The following is a 17,988-nucleotide window of genomic DNA, read 5'->3' as shown; positions in this document are numbered from 1 at the left end:
CGAATAGCTTGCATGCAGGACAGCACCACCATCCTTGCGACCCTTAGAGGTGTCCTGGCTGCTGTTGTACGGAATTACTTGGTGATAAAAACAAACGATACCTGAATATCCTCATTGCAACAAATCTCATGAAGAGCACAATTGCTTTACGAAAGCAAACCTTTCTATACCTACTTTCCTAAGGTTTGGGTCTTTCACAATATAAAGTGCAGCTTGATGTTGCACTATCTCCAGGCTCGACCCACTCTAGCTGGTGTGCCGACCCTGGATACAGTGTTGTCATATCAAAGGGGGTCAATTTCAGAGACAGTACAATATGTGGTCACATGGTGGGGGGGGGGAGTCCTTTGTCTTGCTGTCTTCACTGGCAGGTAGGTAATCTCTATGGTGTGAAACACTGCAGAATATAATCGGCTGCATGGCTTTTATTTAACAGCTTCACAAAAGCCTCGCTTCTTAGATTTCAATATATGAATAGGATCTGCATAATTAAAATTAATTTGTAGGCATGGACCAAGATAAACTATCTTGCTTCTGGCTTTCTAAACGAGTGCTTCTTTCAAATGTAACAAATTATGTTAAAATGTGTTCAGTGGCTGCCTGATGGAATAATTCATTGTGCCCAAGGTAAACCTCCCTCTCGAGGCATCACAGCTATGCTTTACCTGCTCTTGCACTTTTTTCTCTTGCAGACTCAAGTCGGCCTGGTGACTCTGAGCACAGAGATTGCCCCTCACCACCATAGCTTTGTTATGGGGCATGGCAGCTGCAACGTGCAACAAATAGCACGGCAGACAGGCTGTGCAATTACATTCCCTGATCCAGCTACAGTGGCAAACCAGTCCCCGGCACTGCTTTCTCCTTTCCTGGCTCTCAATCAGCAGACCTGCCCCCAAGGGCTTCTTCCTGTAGGCTCTCCTTCAAAGTCCACTGTCCAGATCACTGGGAGATTTGATGCAGTCTACAGTGCTTGGCTAGAACTGATGGTGGGTCAGAGCTTAAACTTACACCAGATTTGTGGCCACAGAATCATGTCCTGTAACCTTAGGCGTAATTTTCATATGTGCAACATATGCAACATATGCATATGTTGCACAAGCAATCAATGATTGCTCTGAACTAGTGCCCAAATAATAGTACTGTTTCTGTAGAATATAAGTCTCATCGCTGAAGTACTTTCAACATGCTGTTCGCAGTGATCATGTAGCGATGTGCACAGCTGTATGAGATACCTTTTACTATCGAATCACACCTTACCTGCATCTAATGAATGGGGATGTAGCACACAGCTAAGGTGTAGCATGCATGGCATGCAAAACATCTTTCATGAACAGAAATGTGCAGGGCAATTTTTCCTGTGAGCAGGCTTCATGGCAGTGTGGTGTAGGTAGAACCTCGTTTTCTAATGCTATATTCTCATGCACATGCCATTTTTAAGCAGGCTTCTTTTTGTGGAAAAAGAGAACATCTGTGAGCACTCTAAAACGTTTCAACAAGGGATGTCTCAGGCTGGAGCTAATGTTTTGACAAAGGAACTTGTCTTTGTCAGAATTATGGTACAAGTAATTCCAGTGTACATGTGGGCTCATTATTTACTGTCTGATATGCCACCTGTTTGGCACATGTTGGCAGCCATTACAGGACCTCTAAACAAAATCAGACCATTTCTTTTTGTTTCCTCATGCAGTGTATGTAGCATATCATCCTAATTTGCCTATTTTATATGCCTCTCTCCCAGTGATCTATTATCTGTCTTGTCAGCTGACTCCACCCATGCCTGCAAGTTTCCTATTTCCACTCTGCCTAATCATCTGCCATCCTCAAATCCATTTCCTTTGCCTTCGAACCCATTGTGTTACTCCAATATACTTATGGTTATCTAATTAGCGTTCAATGGCGCCCCTCCAGCAAATGCTGGTATAAACACATCTGAATGGCAATGAAGAGCCCTAGTCATGATATGAACTCTTTACATGCATAAGGTGTGTAGTAACCAATTCTGAAATTCCTGTTACAAAAAAAAATCAATGAACTATTTCTCAATGTACCTGAAGCATGATACAGGCTATGGAGCGAGTAGAGAAGTTTTCACGCGATAAGTTATGAGGGTCAATCTGGCAGTACATCTGTTAAATAATGAGGTAATGCATGCCTTGCAGGGGTTCAGCACATCATCCAGTATCTTAACAAGTCTCATTCAATATAGGTTTTCAAAGCTCCCATACTTCGCATTGAAGATTAAAGAAAACATCAAAATTTTTCAACGTATAGTAAGTATAAATAACTGGCTTCAAAGTGCATTGCATGCGTCATGCGAAGACGTGGAGTCGTCCCCCACCTGCGGCAAGTTGTTTTTCGTCCACTTTCATTTCCGTTAATTTATCATTTCTTTAATTCAATAGGTAAGTACAAGTAATTTCCCGTATGTTGTCCTTGGTGTCTTTGTTTGTTGGCTTATTATGATCTGGCTTCAAAGTAAGTAGTTTATTATTTATGATCTTAAATTGTTCAGAACACGCATTTGGAAGTCGCTCTCTGTTCTCCATAATAGGCATTTTTAATTGCCTCTACATATGATAGCCTTTGTGCATTGTGGCATTGACATGAGAATGCAGAGAAGGATGTAAGCCCTGCCATTTAACTAAGCATGATCCCAAGGCTACACAGATAGGATGTTCATGCACTTGTCCACAAACATCAGTGGATTTTTTTTTAAACATTGGGGTCATGTCACTTTTATTCGACCCTTTTGCTGTTTACAAGATAAATATGTTCATGTGTTGAGGCATCATAATGGCACGCTGCAGTGAATATTGTAACATTGACGTTCTCATGATCAGCTTTGTGTACAAGAGCCTCTTGTATTTTAGAGGTCAATGCTAAGCAGAAACTGAGTTTACTTATTGGTAGTAGCCAGCTTTGAGTTCATTGCCTTTAGCCTAAAATTATTGGTGGCTCTAACACAGGTCTGCCAGTGTGATCCATGCTTATAAATGGTAGAACAGTACACTGCAGCAAGTGACAAGCCACCCAGTTAAGAGAATGAGAGCCATTATTTAACACATTTAAAACAAGTTGCAGTAGAGTGAAATTGTAGTTAAATCCTCATGCATTGCTTTTTTTTTTAAGAGTACTCCTGCTTTGCATGCTTGCTGTAATAATTTCAGATTACAGAACCCGTGTACTTAGATTTAGGTGCACGTTAAAGAACCCCAGGTGGTCTAAATTTCCGGAGTCCTCCACTACGGCGTGCCTCATAATCAGAAAGTGGTTTTGGCACGTAAAACCCCATATATTATTAATTTCAGATTAATGAAAAACAATGGTTTAATGCTGAGTGAAAGGGTATGGGGCCACTCAATACTTTGTGCTTCTGATAAATGTTATGATGCAAATGTATGCTTGAGATAAACTTAATTTCTACAAGTTGAGATAGTTTTTAAGTGCTCTTCTGCTTTGTCATCAAAGTGCTGTGCTGTTGAGCACCTGCTGTTAATTTTGAGTTCCTGCTTATGAAATTCTTCCCCCGATTGAAAGAACCACCAAAGTTGCGAAATTTAGGGATGAAGGCTTTCTTGCTTTTGGGAGCAATTTAAGAATTAAGGCTCCTGTAGTGCCCTTGATAAGAAGCTGGATCTGTAGGTGCCAAAAATAGGTGATGAATGAGCAGAAATACACAGTACGAGATTTTGCCAAAATTAGAATTTTTATGAAATATTTAAAATTCCATAATTGAAATTTTCAGGGCAAAAAGATATTGTGAAAAGGGAAGTGATCATATGAAACAGTTCATTAACCCTGCTATGTACGGCCCTGCACATGGGCCCACAGTGTGCTTGATTGACCTGTTTCTGTAGTCCACAATGTTTACAATTCGTGCAAATTAACCACAGCTGTTGGTTCAAGATTGCTTAAGGATGCAACAGGCATGCAAACACTACTGAAACCATAAAAATTCATAAAAATGCTTATTGTATTTGAAACAGTTGTCCAGTAGAGAAGGAAATAATGGATGCTCTCATGTGAAACACAGTACATGTGACGTATTTCACACAAAGCAGCAATTTACCCAAGCTATTGAATCAATTCTATTGCAGAATCCAGGTGTGCTTCTTTCATGAATAACATGTAGGCACTAGCTTAAGCATATAAATGTGACCAAGGGCAAGCTTTTAACTTGTGTTGACATGATGAAAGTGCAATCAATATGAAAAAAAAATCTGGTGTTTTATCTGTGTCTGAAGAAGCAATGTATCACAGATAGCTAAATTCCTCTTGGCTTGCTTAGAGGAAACAAATTTGAAGGCTGCATAATTGGTTCTACCACGTAAAGACTTTCTATTATATTTTGCAAAAGAATTTTGGATGTGGTTGCATAGGTTAACCTTTTATAACAAAAAATTTGTAACGAAGAAAATATTTGCCCATAAGCTATCCTATGTTGTGAAAATGAGGTGGAGATGGATTACATCCTCAAGTACAAGACATGCTGATTATGACTGCATGTGGCTGAGGCTTAGCACAGGTAAACTGGGTCTGCAGCTTCAATGGAGTGGCAGTTTTCACCTCCTGAAGTCATGGTTGCAACTTATATGTGGGTGAATAAAAAAAAATATATGGGTTGTGGCTATTAAATGAGATGTGAGCTCTTAAGATGCTTCCTTCTGTGGATTGCCAGAAATCCTAACTATGTTTACTTAAGTGCCACAATGACTATGGGGTGTGTTGGTATTTTTGTGCGCAGTTTCCAAAGACTCCTTTAGGATTCCAAAATTTGCTGTGGACGCACATCTGTAGATTAGTAGACCTTAATTTTATGTAAAATTGTGGCGAGTTTTTTTTAACAGTTGAAGTAGCTTTCAAAAAGCTTATATATATATGTAATGTTAAAAGAAAGGTGCTTTTCCTCTCTGTGAACTCTTCTTTTTGCCACTTGGAGGCCCTAAATTGTCAGCTCTTTCAACATCATACAAAAATGAAAAACTTCAGAAAGGCAGTCTTATGTTCATTTTGAAATGCTTATCTCTCCTACTCTTTGTACTTGTTCAACGGGTTTTCTTTGGTGCTTCAATATAGGAATTATTGTTTTGGTCTTCACACATTGACATAAAAGACAATTTCACTTCAGCGACTTGAAATATTTGGCAGCATTATGTAATGTGCATTGAAAGTAAAAGAAGTTGCTCTTCTAGAAGACTTAAACACCACATACTCCAGAAATATGTAGATACATCTGGAATCTGTATAAGAAGACATGACGTGAACAAGTTCAAATTCGTACAGAAAAAGGCAGTTCGAATTATATGCAGTCATTCTGACAGGTTTCTTGGCATCATCAGAGTTTGAGTGAATAAATTCCACTTCACGAATGGCCCCATACAGAATGCTTGGAAAATTCTGCAGGGCTTTGTAGGCTTGCAGTGTTATAACACGTTGGCGGGCTAGTTGGTTAGGATCCATGGTAGTGTGTATAAGCGCGACTGGACGAGGATGAATAAACAGATACAGACACACTTGTGTTGCTTCTCAGTGTATTACGCCAAATATTCAAAACGTCTGGGAACTAAATGCAGAGTCAAAATGCCGAGTACAGAGTCTGGGCAGAGATCCATGACCCATGTTGAGCTGCAGTATATAAAAATATCCTCATGTAGTGGCTACTTAAGAGCTGATGCTACTGTTTTGGCTCGCCTAATGCTTTAGAATAGCCTACCGTGGTTGTTCAGTGACTTTGGCGTTGTACTGCTAAGCACGAGGTCATGGGATCAAATCCTGGCCATGGTGACCACAGTTCCATGGGGCGAAATGCAAAAACTCCTGTGTACCGTGTATTGGGTGTATGTTTAAGAACATGACATGGTCAAAATTATTACATAGTCCCTTACCACAGCGTGCCTCATACTCAGATCGTGGTTATAGCACATAAAACCCTAATTTTTTCTAATGCTTCAGAATCTGTTTTGTGGGCCCTTGTCTTGAAAGATATCAGTAAACATCTACACTGGTCATTTCTTTAACACTATTCAAAAATCTCTTGTTGCAGATAGTATAATTATACTCCTTTGGCTGCATTACTTGGAGGTGGACATTGTACTTGCACAAGAATTCTAAATGCCTAAATGTATGTTTTGCAAAATTCACATCTAGAGGCTGCTTTCCAATGTGGGAATGCCTTTGCTATGTGCACCAGTGAACATGTGCATAGATTTTTTTTCCTGTCCTGGGGGGATGAGCTCTCTACTTTGCAACGACTCTTGCCTTTCCTGCAAGAAATGCAGCATTCAAATTTTACATCCTTGGCTGCTGAGCACAGCTTTGTACAATTTAATGACATTTGTACACTTGCTGTGCGCGAGTTTTTCATCTAGGCATTTATATGTGAGCTTTTTGTTACATTAACTTGCACTAAGGCAATTCAATAATAAATTAACTGCTTTGAAAGAACAGCTACTTGGGAAATATATTGTGTTCAAAGGACGGCTTGTTGTGTACTATTAAAAGGACAGTAAAAGCAAATATTAAGTCAAGTTAAAGTGATAGGTTAGTGCCCAAGAATGTCTAAGGTGTCAATATTATTGCGAACAGAGCTTTAGTAATCGAGAAATTGAGGTAAATGCAAGACACGATAAGTCTCCCCCGGGACATTCAAATACTAGCCCTATGAAGGCACTCCTTTTTATTACAAGTGGTTGAGTACTAGTGGCAATTGTAATGAGATCATTGGATTGCAATATAACATGAAAGAAAATGCTACTTGTCCAGTTTGATATTATAAAACTCCTTGACGCTACCCTTGCCGACTACGGGAGCGGTTGAAAGGTTTTTTTTTTTTTCTCCACTCTGCGCTGCCTGCGCATTCGTGTTTCAGTAGTTTCGTTATCGCATAGTGCTGCACTGGTTTTGCTGGTTTGCAAAATTCGCCCAAACTGCAAGTAGCAGAGAATGCCACGTCCATGTGTATCGTGGGACTCCTGAATGGTCCGTGCCACTTAACCAAGAGCAGCTGCAATGAGGAATCCAACTCGGCTTGGCTCAGTTTCTCCAAGGCCACACATTTGCGTTTTGTGCCAAAAACCTGTGACATCTGTTGGGCGCCATTTTACTCACCGATAGCAGTAAAGGGCGGTGATGGGTGCATGCAATGGCACCGCTCCCTGCTCCGGAGCAGGAGATTTGAATTGCGCGAAAGGTACGTAGAACCTTCAGAAACAACCTTTTGTAAACAATGTCTTTTTCTTGGCATGAAGCAAGCACTGCGAGGTTTCTGGAATGGTATTTTAAGTCCACGTTGATTTGGTATTTGCCTTTAGTGTCATTCTAGCATGCAGTCTCAGTCAAGGTGTTGCTTGAGCAGTAGGTGTAAAAGTTACAGAAGCATGCTGATAATGCTGAAAAGATGACAAGAGGGGGGTTACATATGTCTTGCAAGGATTGTGGTAGTGCGCCTTGTACCACGAGGTTATAGAAGTTCCGATATCGAGAGACAAGTGTGCCAGTGTGCCAACTGTTGCACTATTACGTAAGAAAATAGCATTTCTAGGAAGAGGTGCACATGTAGGTTACTTCTTGGAAATTAAGTACATGTTCTTGGTTGTTGCAGAAATATCCACAAGCTTCATATGTTCATTGAGAGTTCATACTATTTTTGTCTGTGATCAAGACGACCTGTTCTGCTGTAATGGTGCATCAACAAACTCAATCAGCAACTTTTTAAAAGATTATTGCTGCAGCCCTGACAATCTCTCTTTTACCACACTCAATTCTCTTACTAGAGAACTGAATTTTGGCAGGCCTGTGCTTGAAATGCTAATCTATTTTGTTGATTTGCACATTTTGGCACTGCCACTTCTTTAACTGCTTGTAAACCTTAGGCAGGGCACATTTCATAGCAAAGTAAGTGTTGGCCTGTTATATAAGCTATAAGAATGTTCTAATTTTATTTTGCCAGAGTTTAACATACTGATATGTTTCATAGTTCAACCATGGCCATTTATGTTCTTTCATAGGGCTGGTTGCCCCTTGTTCTCATGTTTGACCTCAAGGAGGGCCAAGATGCCGACATGCGTAAGTCATTTCTTCTTGCCATTTGTTAGGCAAGAAACAAAGAATTGCATCCAATCATTTTGTGCATGTTTCAGTCACGATTTCAAGACTGATGGACCAAACAAATGTCCACATTTGTGTCAAACCAAAGCCTAAACGCAATTGCAAGGTGAGTCATTGCTTCTTGCGGAATTCCGAGCCACTTCTTAATTCAGAATGTAATTTTACATGCACTTCATTGTCATAGTTTGTCATTGACTTGTTCTGCTACTTTCTCATTGAGATGCGCGTGGCTGTCGGCTCGAAGTGCATGGTTTGGCCAGTCACTGACACCTAGGGTGACCATTGTGTACAAACATACTGAGTCGGTAGAGTAGGTCCTTCTAGTCATTAAGAGACAGATTTAAGCACTTTGCATGAAGTAATTCATTATAAAGTTTAAAAATATTAATTGCGACTGATCGCAGTGGTACTGCTTCCCTGCATTTTCTACCACTTCCTCCCATGCTATGTAGCATGGGTTAGTGATCTCACTTGGGCAAGCAATCAGATTGGCTACTCGCATTACATCATTCGGAATACTTGAAACATGCCACTACATTAAGCTTATATTTAATAGCATGCCTATGCATTGTAATATGTGTACTGCAATATAGACATTTCTTAAACCAATGGCCCACTTCTGCCTAAGAACGCAGATTGTCTGCTGCGGCTCTGGCAATAGCAGCTGATGGGACACAGAGGGGGTACTCATGTGAAAATAGGAGCAGCGATGTCTCCTTTGGCGGCAGGAACATGAATGGCACTAGCACTATATTGCATTAGTCTTGGACTGTAGGTGTGTGCGAGGAGTGAACTGCAGCGACTACATGCTAGAAGCCATGAGCAATGCACATCAATGTCAGCGCCAACCTTCTTGGTCAACACAGTGATCACCTGCAGTTTCGAAGAGATGCTGTTAGCGATAACCACAGCTTATGCATTTGTCAGAGCCAAGATTTGTCTAATTTACCCCTAATGGTAGCATAAAAATATCCTAACAAGCAGAGATCCTGAAAGTAGGCATTGTGAAGGCACTTGAATGTGCCTTGCATGTCAAAATGTCTTAGAGCTGCCATTTTGAGTTACTTAGTTACTTTACTATAATCGTACCATCTACACCTCCCAAGTAGGTTTGGGTTTGATTCCCAATGTCGATGTACTTTTCTTCTCTCATCTGTCTTTTTTTCCTTTTTACATTCTAGAGTAGGGGAACCATTATAAATCGCCATCTCACCAGATTCATAAGTTAGCGTCAGCATTCTTTTTTACTGATGGCTACAAAGAAATCTTACAAGCAATCGTAAATGTGTGTATTAGATATTGCTGCATGCTCTTCTAAGATGATGTGGACTGTTGAATTTAGTGGGACGTACCTGGAATTGGGAATAAGAGTTAATGGAAAATGGGGGCATGGGCAGGACATGTAATGAGGAGGGAAGATAACCAATGGTCATTAAAGGTTATGGACTGGATTCCAAGAAGAGAAGCATAGCAGGGGGCATCAGAAAGTTAGGTGGGCGGATGGGATTAAGAAGTTTGCAGGGACAACATGGCCACAATTAGTACATGACCAGGGTAGTTGGAGAAGTATGGGAGAGGCCTTTTCCCTGCAGTGGGCGTAACCAGGCTGATGATGACCCGTAAGCACTGCTTCCACTGTGCTTTTACATAACATTTGTTTGGTGGAGGCACGGGTTACGTCCGACAACAGCTTTGCAGCAAATGCCACCTTGAATCTACCACCATGCCGCCATGTGATGACACGTCGCTGCCAGCTACGCCTGTGACCACCACCCAGTTGCTTTCTCACAGCTGCGCAATCCCAGCACCTTTTCCAGGACAAACAGCATTGACATGGATGAGTGGCTCAGCATGTACGACCGTATCAGCTAACAGAATGGCTAGGATCCAACTATAATGCTGGCCAATGTTACATTTTACCTCGGAGGAAACCCTTGCGTCTGGTTTCAGACCCACGAGGATATCACCAGCTGGGACACGCTTAAGCAGCAGCTCTGCAACCTTTTCAGCAACCTGTTTGGTTGACAGCTTGCCACCAAGAGACAACTGGCGGTACGTACCCAGACATCAACTAAGCCTTGCTTGGCATACATACAGGACGTGCTGGCCTTGTCTACAAGCTCACCAGAAGATGTCCATGGTTGACAAGATCACCCACATTTTGAAGGGCATCACAGATGACTTATTCAATCTGCTCTTTAATGCCGTTGACAGTGTAATCAAAGAATGCAGTCGTCTAGAGCAAGCGAAACGCCAGCGCATCTCACCTCAGTTCGAGCTTCTACCAAATACTGCTGCAACATCGTCTTGCGAGGCAACTCCTTGTCAGCCGTCCCAAGCATATGTGACAGGCATCGTCCACTGAGAACGCGAGGCCGCATATCCAGCTTCTTAAAAACCCACTGTATCCGAGACATTGGCGCAGTCTGTTTCTTTGATCCAGGGTGTTCAGCAGAAATTTGCAAACCTCTGCCTCCTTTCTAGTGTCTGCACCGTGGACACTGCTGACACCGCCCTAGTCTCCAAGGACAGGCCTTGTCGCAGGCCGTGCACCTTTCATCGTTCCAGAAACCCGTTAGAATGAACAACCGACAATAAGCCTGTTTGCATTGCAGCAGAGCTGGTCACATTGCTCACTATTGCCACAGTCAGTGGCTGTCTCAGTCCCATAGCCCATTTCCCTCTTACTCTGGTCCCTTCCGTTATGCAAGCCGCTATCCGCCCTGCACCGAATTCTCTGCACCCATTGTGCTTGAGGAAGGTAGCTGCTATGCCCAGATGCCTCACTACATCGCCGTCCATCTTGTTCGCCGACGCTCTCCTTTGCTCTCCTTTAGCCATCGCTTTTCGCCGAAAAACTACACTGCGCAGCTTCTGGAAATGAAGCTGCACTGTCAACCTTGACCCAGAGTCCTCTGTTGCCCTTACATGCCCATCGGAACACTCTCGAAATCCACATCCACGACGTTCCTGTCAGAGCTTTGGTTGATACTGGGGGGCACGTCTGTCATAAGTGCGTTTTCGTCACTGGTGAAGATCCTTATACCTCCCATGACCCGAGTTGTACATGTCACTGACAGTGCGACGGCTGCTGTTGTTGGGATGTGCACAGCTCGGGTTGCTGTTGCTCGTCACCAGGTGGTAGTTATTTTTACGGTCCTTGCGCAGTGCCCTCGCAACCTCATACTGGGACTTGATTTTCTTTCTGTCCATTCTGCTCAGATTGATTGCTCCGCCGGTGTCCTCCGGGACACCGGCGGAGCAATCAATCTGAGCAGAATCTGAGCCTTGAACTGCCTCGCCTCTGTGAACCCAGTGATCAACCTCGTCCATCTCTCTTACATTGCAGTGATTTTGTTTGCCTACCTTTTAAACCACGACGTATGCCATTGTCAGGTTTGCCAGCTTTTCCAGATTGTGACTATGCGACGCCTCTTATTCATGTCCTGCTCACACACAGCATTTGCTGCATCCTGCATGGTCCGGAGCATTACAGCTAACAGAACCTGCCTTCCACTAGTGAAATTTAGCTTCATCAAGCAAGTCCTTCCACAGGGCTTTCTGTAGCCCACCTTCTCCCCCTGCAAGACTTCCAGCTAGAATATTCTGTACTGGATGCTACATGTCCTCTGCAGGGCACTGCGATGCCAACAACTTGTGGCAGCCGCGAAATTCGCAGCATGTTCGCCAATGACCTTCTGCCTGAGCATAATGAAGCCCTTAGACGTATTCTCCAGTTGTACCAAGATATTTTTGATTTCGGTGATTGGCCTTTGGGCCAGACGTCCGTTCCCCATCACATACACACAGGCAATGCCAGCCCTGTTCACCTGCGCCCCTATCAAGTGTCTGCGTCTGAGTGAAGCGTCATTCAGCACAAAGTCAACAAGATGCTTGCGAAGGACACTATCAAGCCATCCTCCAGTGCCTGGACATCCCCTGTTGCTTTAGTTAAAAAGAAAGATGGATCATGGTGCTTTTATGTGGACAATCGTTATCTCAATAACATTACGAAGAGACTTACCTGTTACCACAAATGGATGCCCTTGATTGTCTGTATGGTGCCACATTAGACCTTTGATCTGGATATTGGCAGATTGCTGTGGACCCAATGGACCATGAGGAAAAGGCTTTTGTAACTCCTGATGGGCTTTACCAGTTCAAGGTCATGCCTTTTGCTCTGTGTAATGCCTCATTTGAGCACATGGACTCTCTGCTTCATGGGTTCAAGTGGTATAGATGCCTGTGTTATTTAGACGTGATTGTTTTTGCCTACATTTGTTACACACCTCGAATGCCTTTTGGCATTTCTTGACGTGTTCCGCCATGCTGGACTGCAGTTGAATTCATCAAAGTGCCATTTTGGCCGTAGCTGCATTACGGTCCTTGGCCATATTGTGGACGCTGCCGGCATGTAATCTGACCCAGAAAAAATTTTAGCCGTGAAAGTCTTCCCGGTGCCTATATCTGCCAAATATGTTCTCACCTTTGTGGGGCTCCGCTCCTATTTTTGCGGGTTCATGAATTTTGCTGCGACTGGTGAAACCACTTGCAGATCTTAAACAAGGCTCCCCTTTTACCTCTGTTCCTGCAGAAGCCGTGGCTTTCTCCAAGGTAACCACACTCCTCGCATCACATCCCATTTTGGCCCACTTTGACCCATCTGCTCAAACCGAAGGCCGCACTGATGCAAGTGGTTACGGGGTAGGTGCTGTCTTGGCCCTACGTCAACGTGGAGTGAACTGCATCGCTTATGCCATCGGGCTGCTGTCCACATTGGAGCGCAATTACTAAATTACAGAACGTGGTTGCTTTGCTCTTGTATGGGCAGTTGCAAAATTTCGCCCTTACCTACTTGGCCAACCATTCACAGTAGTTTCTGACCACCATGCTTTATGTTGGCTTGACTCTTTGAAAGGTCCTACAGGCAGACTCGCTCGATGGGCACTGCACCAGCAAGAGTACACCTACACAGTGGTATAAAAGCCAAAGAACTTGCACAAAGAAGCGAATTGTTTGTCCCACTACCATGTGGCAGACATACTCTTCATGCACTGAATCCTTCAGTTGCGTCTTTTCTGTGAGCCACTTGCTTAACATTGCCGATGAACAGCATTGGGATGCCTACTTAAGGGAAATAATCAAGCCCCTGAAATCCTCTCCCAGCGGTGCCTCTGTGTGCATGTTCACCCTGAAGGATGGTACCTTATCAGTGTAGCCTGTACCCTAATGGTCCTGATCTTCTCCTAGTTATACCATCGCACCTGTGCTCCACAGTTCTTTGCGAGCTTCACGAAATCCCAACCACTTGACACCTTGGTGTTAATCGGACACATGACCACATGCGCGTCACTTCTATAGGCCTGGCCTAGCCTGCTCAGTGTGGCATTATGTCAATGCCTGTGAGCTCTGTCAGTGGCAGAAGAAAGTGTGCGCTTCCTGCTGGCTATCTTCAGCCCATCAACGTCCCACCTGAGCCCTTTTTTCGTGTTGGTTTGGACCTTCTCAGACCATTTCCTACATCTGCTTCAGGCAACAAATGGGTTGCCATAGCTAAACATCATGCGACGTGCTATGCAGTGACATGAGTGCTGGCGACCAGCTGTGCTACAGACGTGGCGGACTTTCTCCTCCGTGACGTAATTTTAGTACACAATGCGCTGCGTTAATTGCCGACTGATCGAGGCTGTACCTTCCTGTCTAAAGCATATAATTCCTCCCAACACGACACTGCTGGTTACTCTCGCTTTTACCTTTTGTTTGGACAGGAACCAAATTTACCGTTGGACGCATGTCTTCCTTCCCCTGCAACTTCGACTAGTGAATATGCATGTGACGCAATTGCACAGGCTAATTATGCGTGGCAGATGGCTATTAGTAGACTTACTGCTTCCCAAGAAAATCAGAAGTGCCTTTACAACCAGCAATACCGCAACAAATGTTTTGCTCCGAGTACCCTTGTACCATTTTGGACCCCCTCCTGACGTGTGGGCCTTTCTGAAAAGCTCCTTTCTCGCTACACGGGCCCATACTGCGTTTTTTGATAAGCGACTGACATCACCTAGAAGATTGTGTCTGCTAGTCTCGCATCTGTTACGTTGTCCAGACGTCGTCCACGTTTCGAGACTTAAGCAGTACCACCCTTCCTCTGCTGTAGATGCTTAGGGGTGCTGGGCCGGTGCTTCTGCCACCGGTTATCAGGATACATGCTATTCTAAGATGGTGTGGACTGTTGGATTTAGTGGGACGTACCCATAAGTGGTCTCTGGCTGATCTGACGATGACAACGTGCCTTGCTGGCTTCCATATTGGCCAGTGCTTGCTACCCCTTGTAAGTACACCATGAAAATAGTTTGTCTACTGTGCGTCCATGTAACAATATGTACATCTTATTAGGCAATTATCAAATCAAAATGGTGGAAACGGCTACTTCCGAGTTTGTACATTGCCTATATGCTTGCAGCAATGCTGTAAGCGTCTGCAACAGCATCAATCTCTTTTCACTTCATGTAGTGCAAGCCAGAGAACATTGCACACAGTGCCACCACATCTCCATCCGCTGCGCGAAGTTGGTCTTGAAATTTCACTCTATGTAACCCACGCTTCGCGAGAAACTGCATAGGAAGGAGACATGTGAACAGACTTCGTTCGAATCGGCCGGAAGTACACAATACTTCCATACCTCACGAAGGAGGTGGAATATAGCGATGGCTGCCCGCTGTAAAGGTTGAAGGGGAATGCCATAGCTTGAGGGGAGGATAATGTTCAACGACTCGTACCTGTGTTATTATAGCGTGCTAACACTAAATTCTAGTCGGAAAGTATTCCTTGGGAGATGCCCTCTATGTGTAGGCAACAAAAAGTTTAAGGGACCCTTTAGGCCTGTGGCTGTACCTCTGAGTGCTATACCGTTTCAGTACCTCGCAGCACTGTTGAAGCTCCAAGCCTCAACCAATTGGAAGGGCAAACACATACTAAAAGTGTCCTTCCAGACCCTGTCTGTCGTCTGCCAGTGGAGAGCATTGTAGCATAGGCAGCGCCAGCATCGACAAACACTCTGCAACTGTGCAGCGAGATAGCCGTTGCGATAGCAGTGGCAAAAAATTCTCTCCATATTTGCTCAGACACCAAAAAGGCATGCATCTTTAAGATAGAGTAAAGGAGGTTTGCGGAGATGGCAGAAGAAAAGGATTCAGAAGGAGCACATCGTGACCGTGTTGCATGAGATGGTGGTGCTATCTCTTTGCCTCTCTTGTAACATCCGTTTGTACATGGTGTGCTCGCTGACATTCTTAAGTGCAGCTGTTCTCTTAAAGTTTGTGCACCTTTACCGCACTACTTCCACATTCTTCCAAGCATGTTCAACACCACCTCATTCATTCCTTTTGCGTGAAAGAGCAATTTGTGAAAATAGCATTTGCACGCTTGTGTGGTATTATTCCAAAGGATGAAGCACTACCTAGGAGGGAGTCCTCCATGGTTTTGTGGCTGTGCTGTATACACAAGAGTTTAGCCAGTGTTAAAGCAATTGTTTGTACTTTTTAAATGCAAATTAATCACTATACAGCACTGTTGCATTAATTTTTTTTTGGGGGGGGGGGGTTGTTCCTTGCATGTTTCTATTCGAACAAGTGGAGCTCTATTTTAGTATCATTGAACCTCAATTACTTATTGAAAAATGAAGCAAAATTGTGCAGTAAGCTGCAGCTGTGACCTGCAAAGGAGCTTTCAAATTAACACCTGCTGAAAAGACCAATTCTCAAGGCTTAAGGCACCAGTTTGCGAACTTTGGCTCTACATCTTGCTGCGCAAGCATCTGTGCTCGCAGGCCTCGTAGCTTTGGCTCTGCTGCAAGGAACTACTGAAACATAGTGTATGTGCCTCAAGTTTGAAGCATCGTTGAAGCAGTGTAGGCATGGCAGCAGAAAATTGAACAACCTAACAGAAGCTCCCGTGTCTTCACATTTACCATCTCCAAAAATTATGCAGGCAAGTTGACCAATGTGCACATTTTGGGAAGTGCAAGGAGCACTGGAAGCCAGTTTGGACGATACCTTCAGTCAAAAATTTATTTTCAAGTTCTGACATTGCATGGCATTGCTCGTGCAAGATCCCTAACATCAGTGTTTAACAACTTCTTGAAGAGCTACAGATTTCGTATGGCCTGATCAGTCGTAGCTCTAATTTTGGTCGTGAATTGTGCATAATGTGCCTGTCATGCTAAGCACACTAGTGCTAAAAAGCCTAATCTCCAAAGTTTTGCAAAACCTTCTTGTTGTACTTGAAAACAGCATTCTACATGTAACATGCCAGTTTTCAGGGATCAGGTTTCTTTTGACATAGTTGCATTGTACGATGTAAGCATTAACCCCACAAAGCCCCATGCATATCATTCTTGATATGCTGAGTTTGACACTTCCCAATGCTGATATAAGCATAGAAAACATAACACAAGACCCATAGTAGCATTTTTGACATGTTAGAGCAAAATTTTAGTTCTGCATAGCTGAGCACAGGGATGGAAGTGCTGTGCCATTTGTGCCATCTTGCGCCAAAACACTAACTTCGAATGAAGCGGCTAAATTTTGCAGGATGTTCATGTTCAGTGGCAATCGCACAGCAATGTGTTGGCAAGCATTTAGCCCTAGAAGCCATGCTAAAGCAATCTGTTTCAGCATTGGCATCATTGGAATGAGGGTGTGTTTGGTGGCACATTGTAATTTGGCCACAGGAAATCATGAATCCTTTGTGCTATGCGATACATTACAAATGTTTCATGCAAGTCTTGGCATTTGCATAATATGCGGACTAGCTAAAGATTACTTGAACTGGCACTCTTTCTATGGGGAAGTCGGGAAAGAAAGCCACGCTCTCGACTGAATGAATAAGTCATGCAGTCTGTTGTTATACATTTTAAGGCTCGCTTGTATGCCCTATTGGTAAATATGCATCGATTAATGGCAAATCACGCAATGCTAGATTTTCGTGCTGTGCTTGAACACCTCACTAGCAGTACAAGTGCTACACAAGCACTGAGGCAGACACAAGTGGATCAAACATGATCTTGCGCTGGAACCCAGTAGAAAATGGCAGACAGTTTCATCTTGTTTTCTGCGTATGCAACTTCACAACGTGCATAGAACAAGCAGATGAAATGGAAATGCATCCCTGTTGCTACGGCACGAAGTAAGACAGTTGCAGGCATTCGATGTGTAGGTTTTATTATTTCTCTAAACTTTAAATTGGCCTTTAAATTGTGAACTAGTAGCTGATATCTTTAATAATTCTCGAAGTCACATGTCACTGAGTGACATTGTAGCATTGTCATGTACGTAGGTGCACTTCTGTAATTGATGTCGACTCACCGGCAGGGAGCATGGCACTCGTGACAAGGGCACCCAGCATTTAGTTTGAAATTTCATCTCGTTTCGCAGCGTGTAGCAGTGTAATACTTTGCAGGCACAATCGTTTGCTAGCATTGTATGCACTGTGCTTGTTGGCTCAAAATGGCCCAGCCTGGTGAGGGGCCCTTTAACAAATGCCATGCGAAATTCCAGCGCAAACAATTTCAGACTGAGCATGTGCCAAAGTTTTGAAATGCCTTCAACATCACCCTAAATAAGTGATCATTCATATTGCGGTGCCAGTTGCTAACCAAGTAATTGTAAAATCATTTCCCAAGACACCAGTGTATCAAGAAAAAGTACTGCATTTAAAGTTACTTACTCAGCCAAGACTGCTCGAACACTGAGTCAGAATGGAGTGGACAAATAGTTGCTCATCACTGCTGATATAATATGCTGAAAAGTGGATGATTATTTCCTTCAGCTGCCAAAAGCCAGGTTGAATTCACATCTCGATGACTATGCAGAAGGGAGAATG

At 43.4% G+C, this 17,988-nt stretch overlaps 1 protein-coding gene across 3 annotated transcripts in view; it reads left to right on the top strand.

Moving 5' to 3' along the window:
• Positions 1-17,988, top strand: part of BicC (protein bicaudal C) — a 161,485-nt gene that overhangs the window by 82,551 nt on the left and 60,946 nt on the right. For all 3 annotated transcript variants that reach the window (XM_075690386.1, XM_075690379.1, XM_075690393.1), the window contains exons 8-10: positions 693-986; positions 8,007-8,064; positions 8,139-8,212. In XM_075690386.1, the coding sequence (XP_075546501.1) occupies positions 693-986; positions 8,007-8,064; positions 8,139-8,212 (426 nt within the window). The remainder of the gene's footprint in view (positions 1-692; positions 987-8,006; positions 8,065-8,138; positions 8,213-17,988) is intronic.

Source organism: Dermacentor variabilis, chromosome 1 (genome assembly GCF_050947875.1).
Source record: "Dermacentor variabilis isolate Ectoservices chromosome 1, ASM5094787v1, whole genome shotgun sequence".
Taxonomy (NCBI): domain Eukaryota; kingdom Metazoa; phylum Arthropoda; class Arachnida; order Ixodida; family Ixodidae; genus Dermacentor; species Dermacentor variabilis.
The sequence above is the reverse complement of the archived record's forward strand: the minus strand, read 5'-3'. Positions and strand labels throughout refer to the sequence as shown.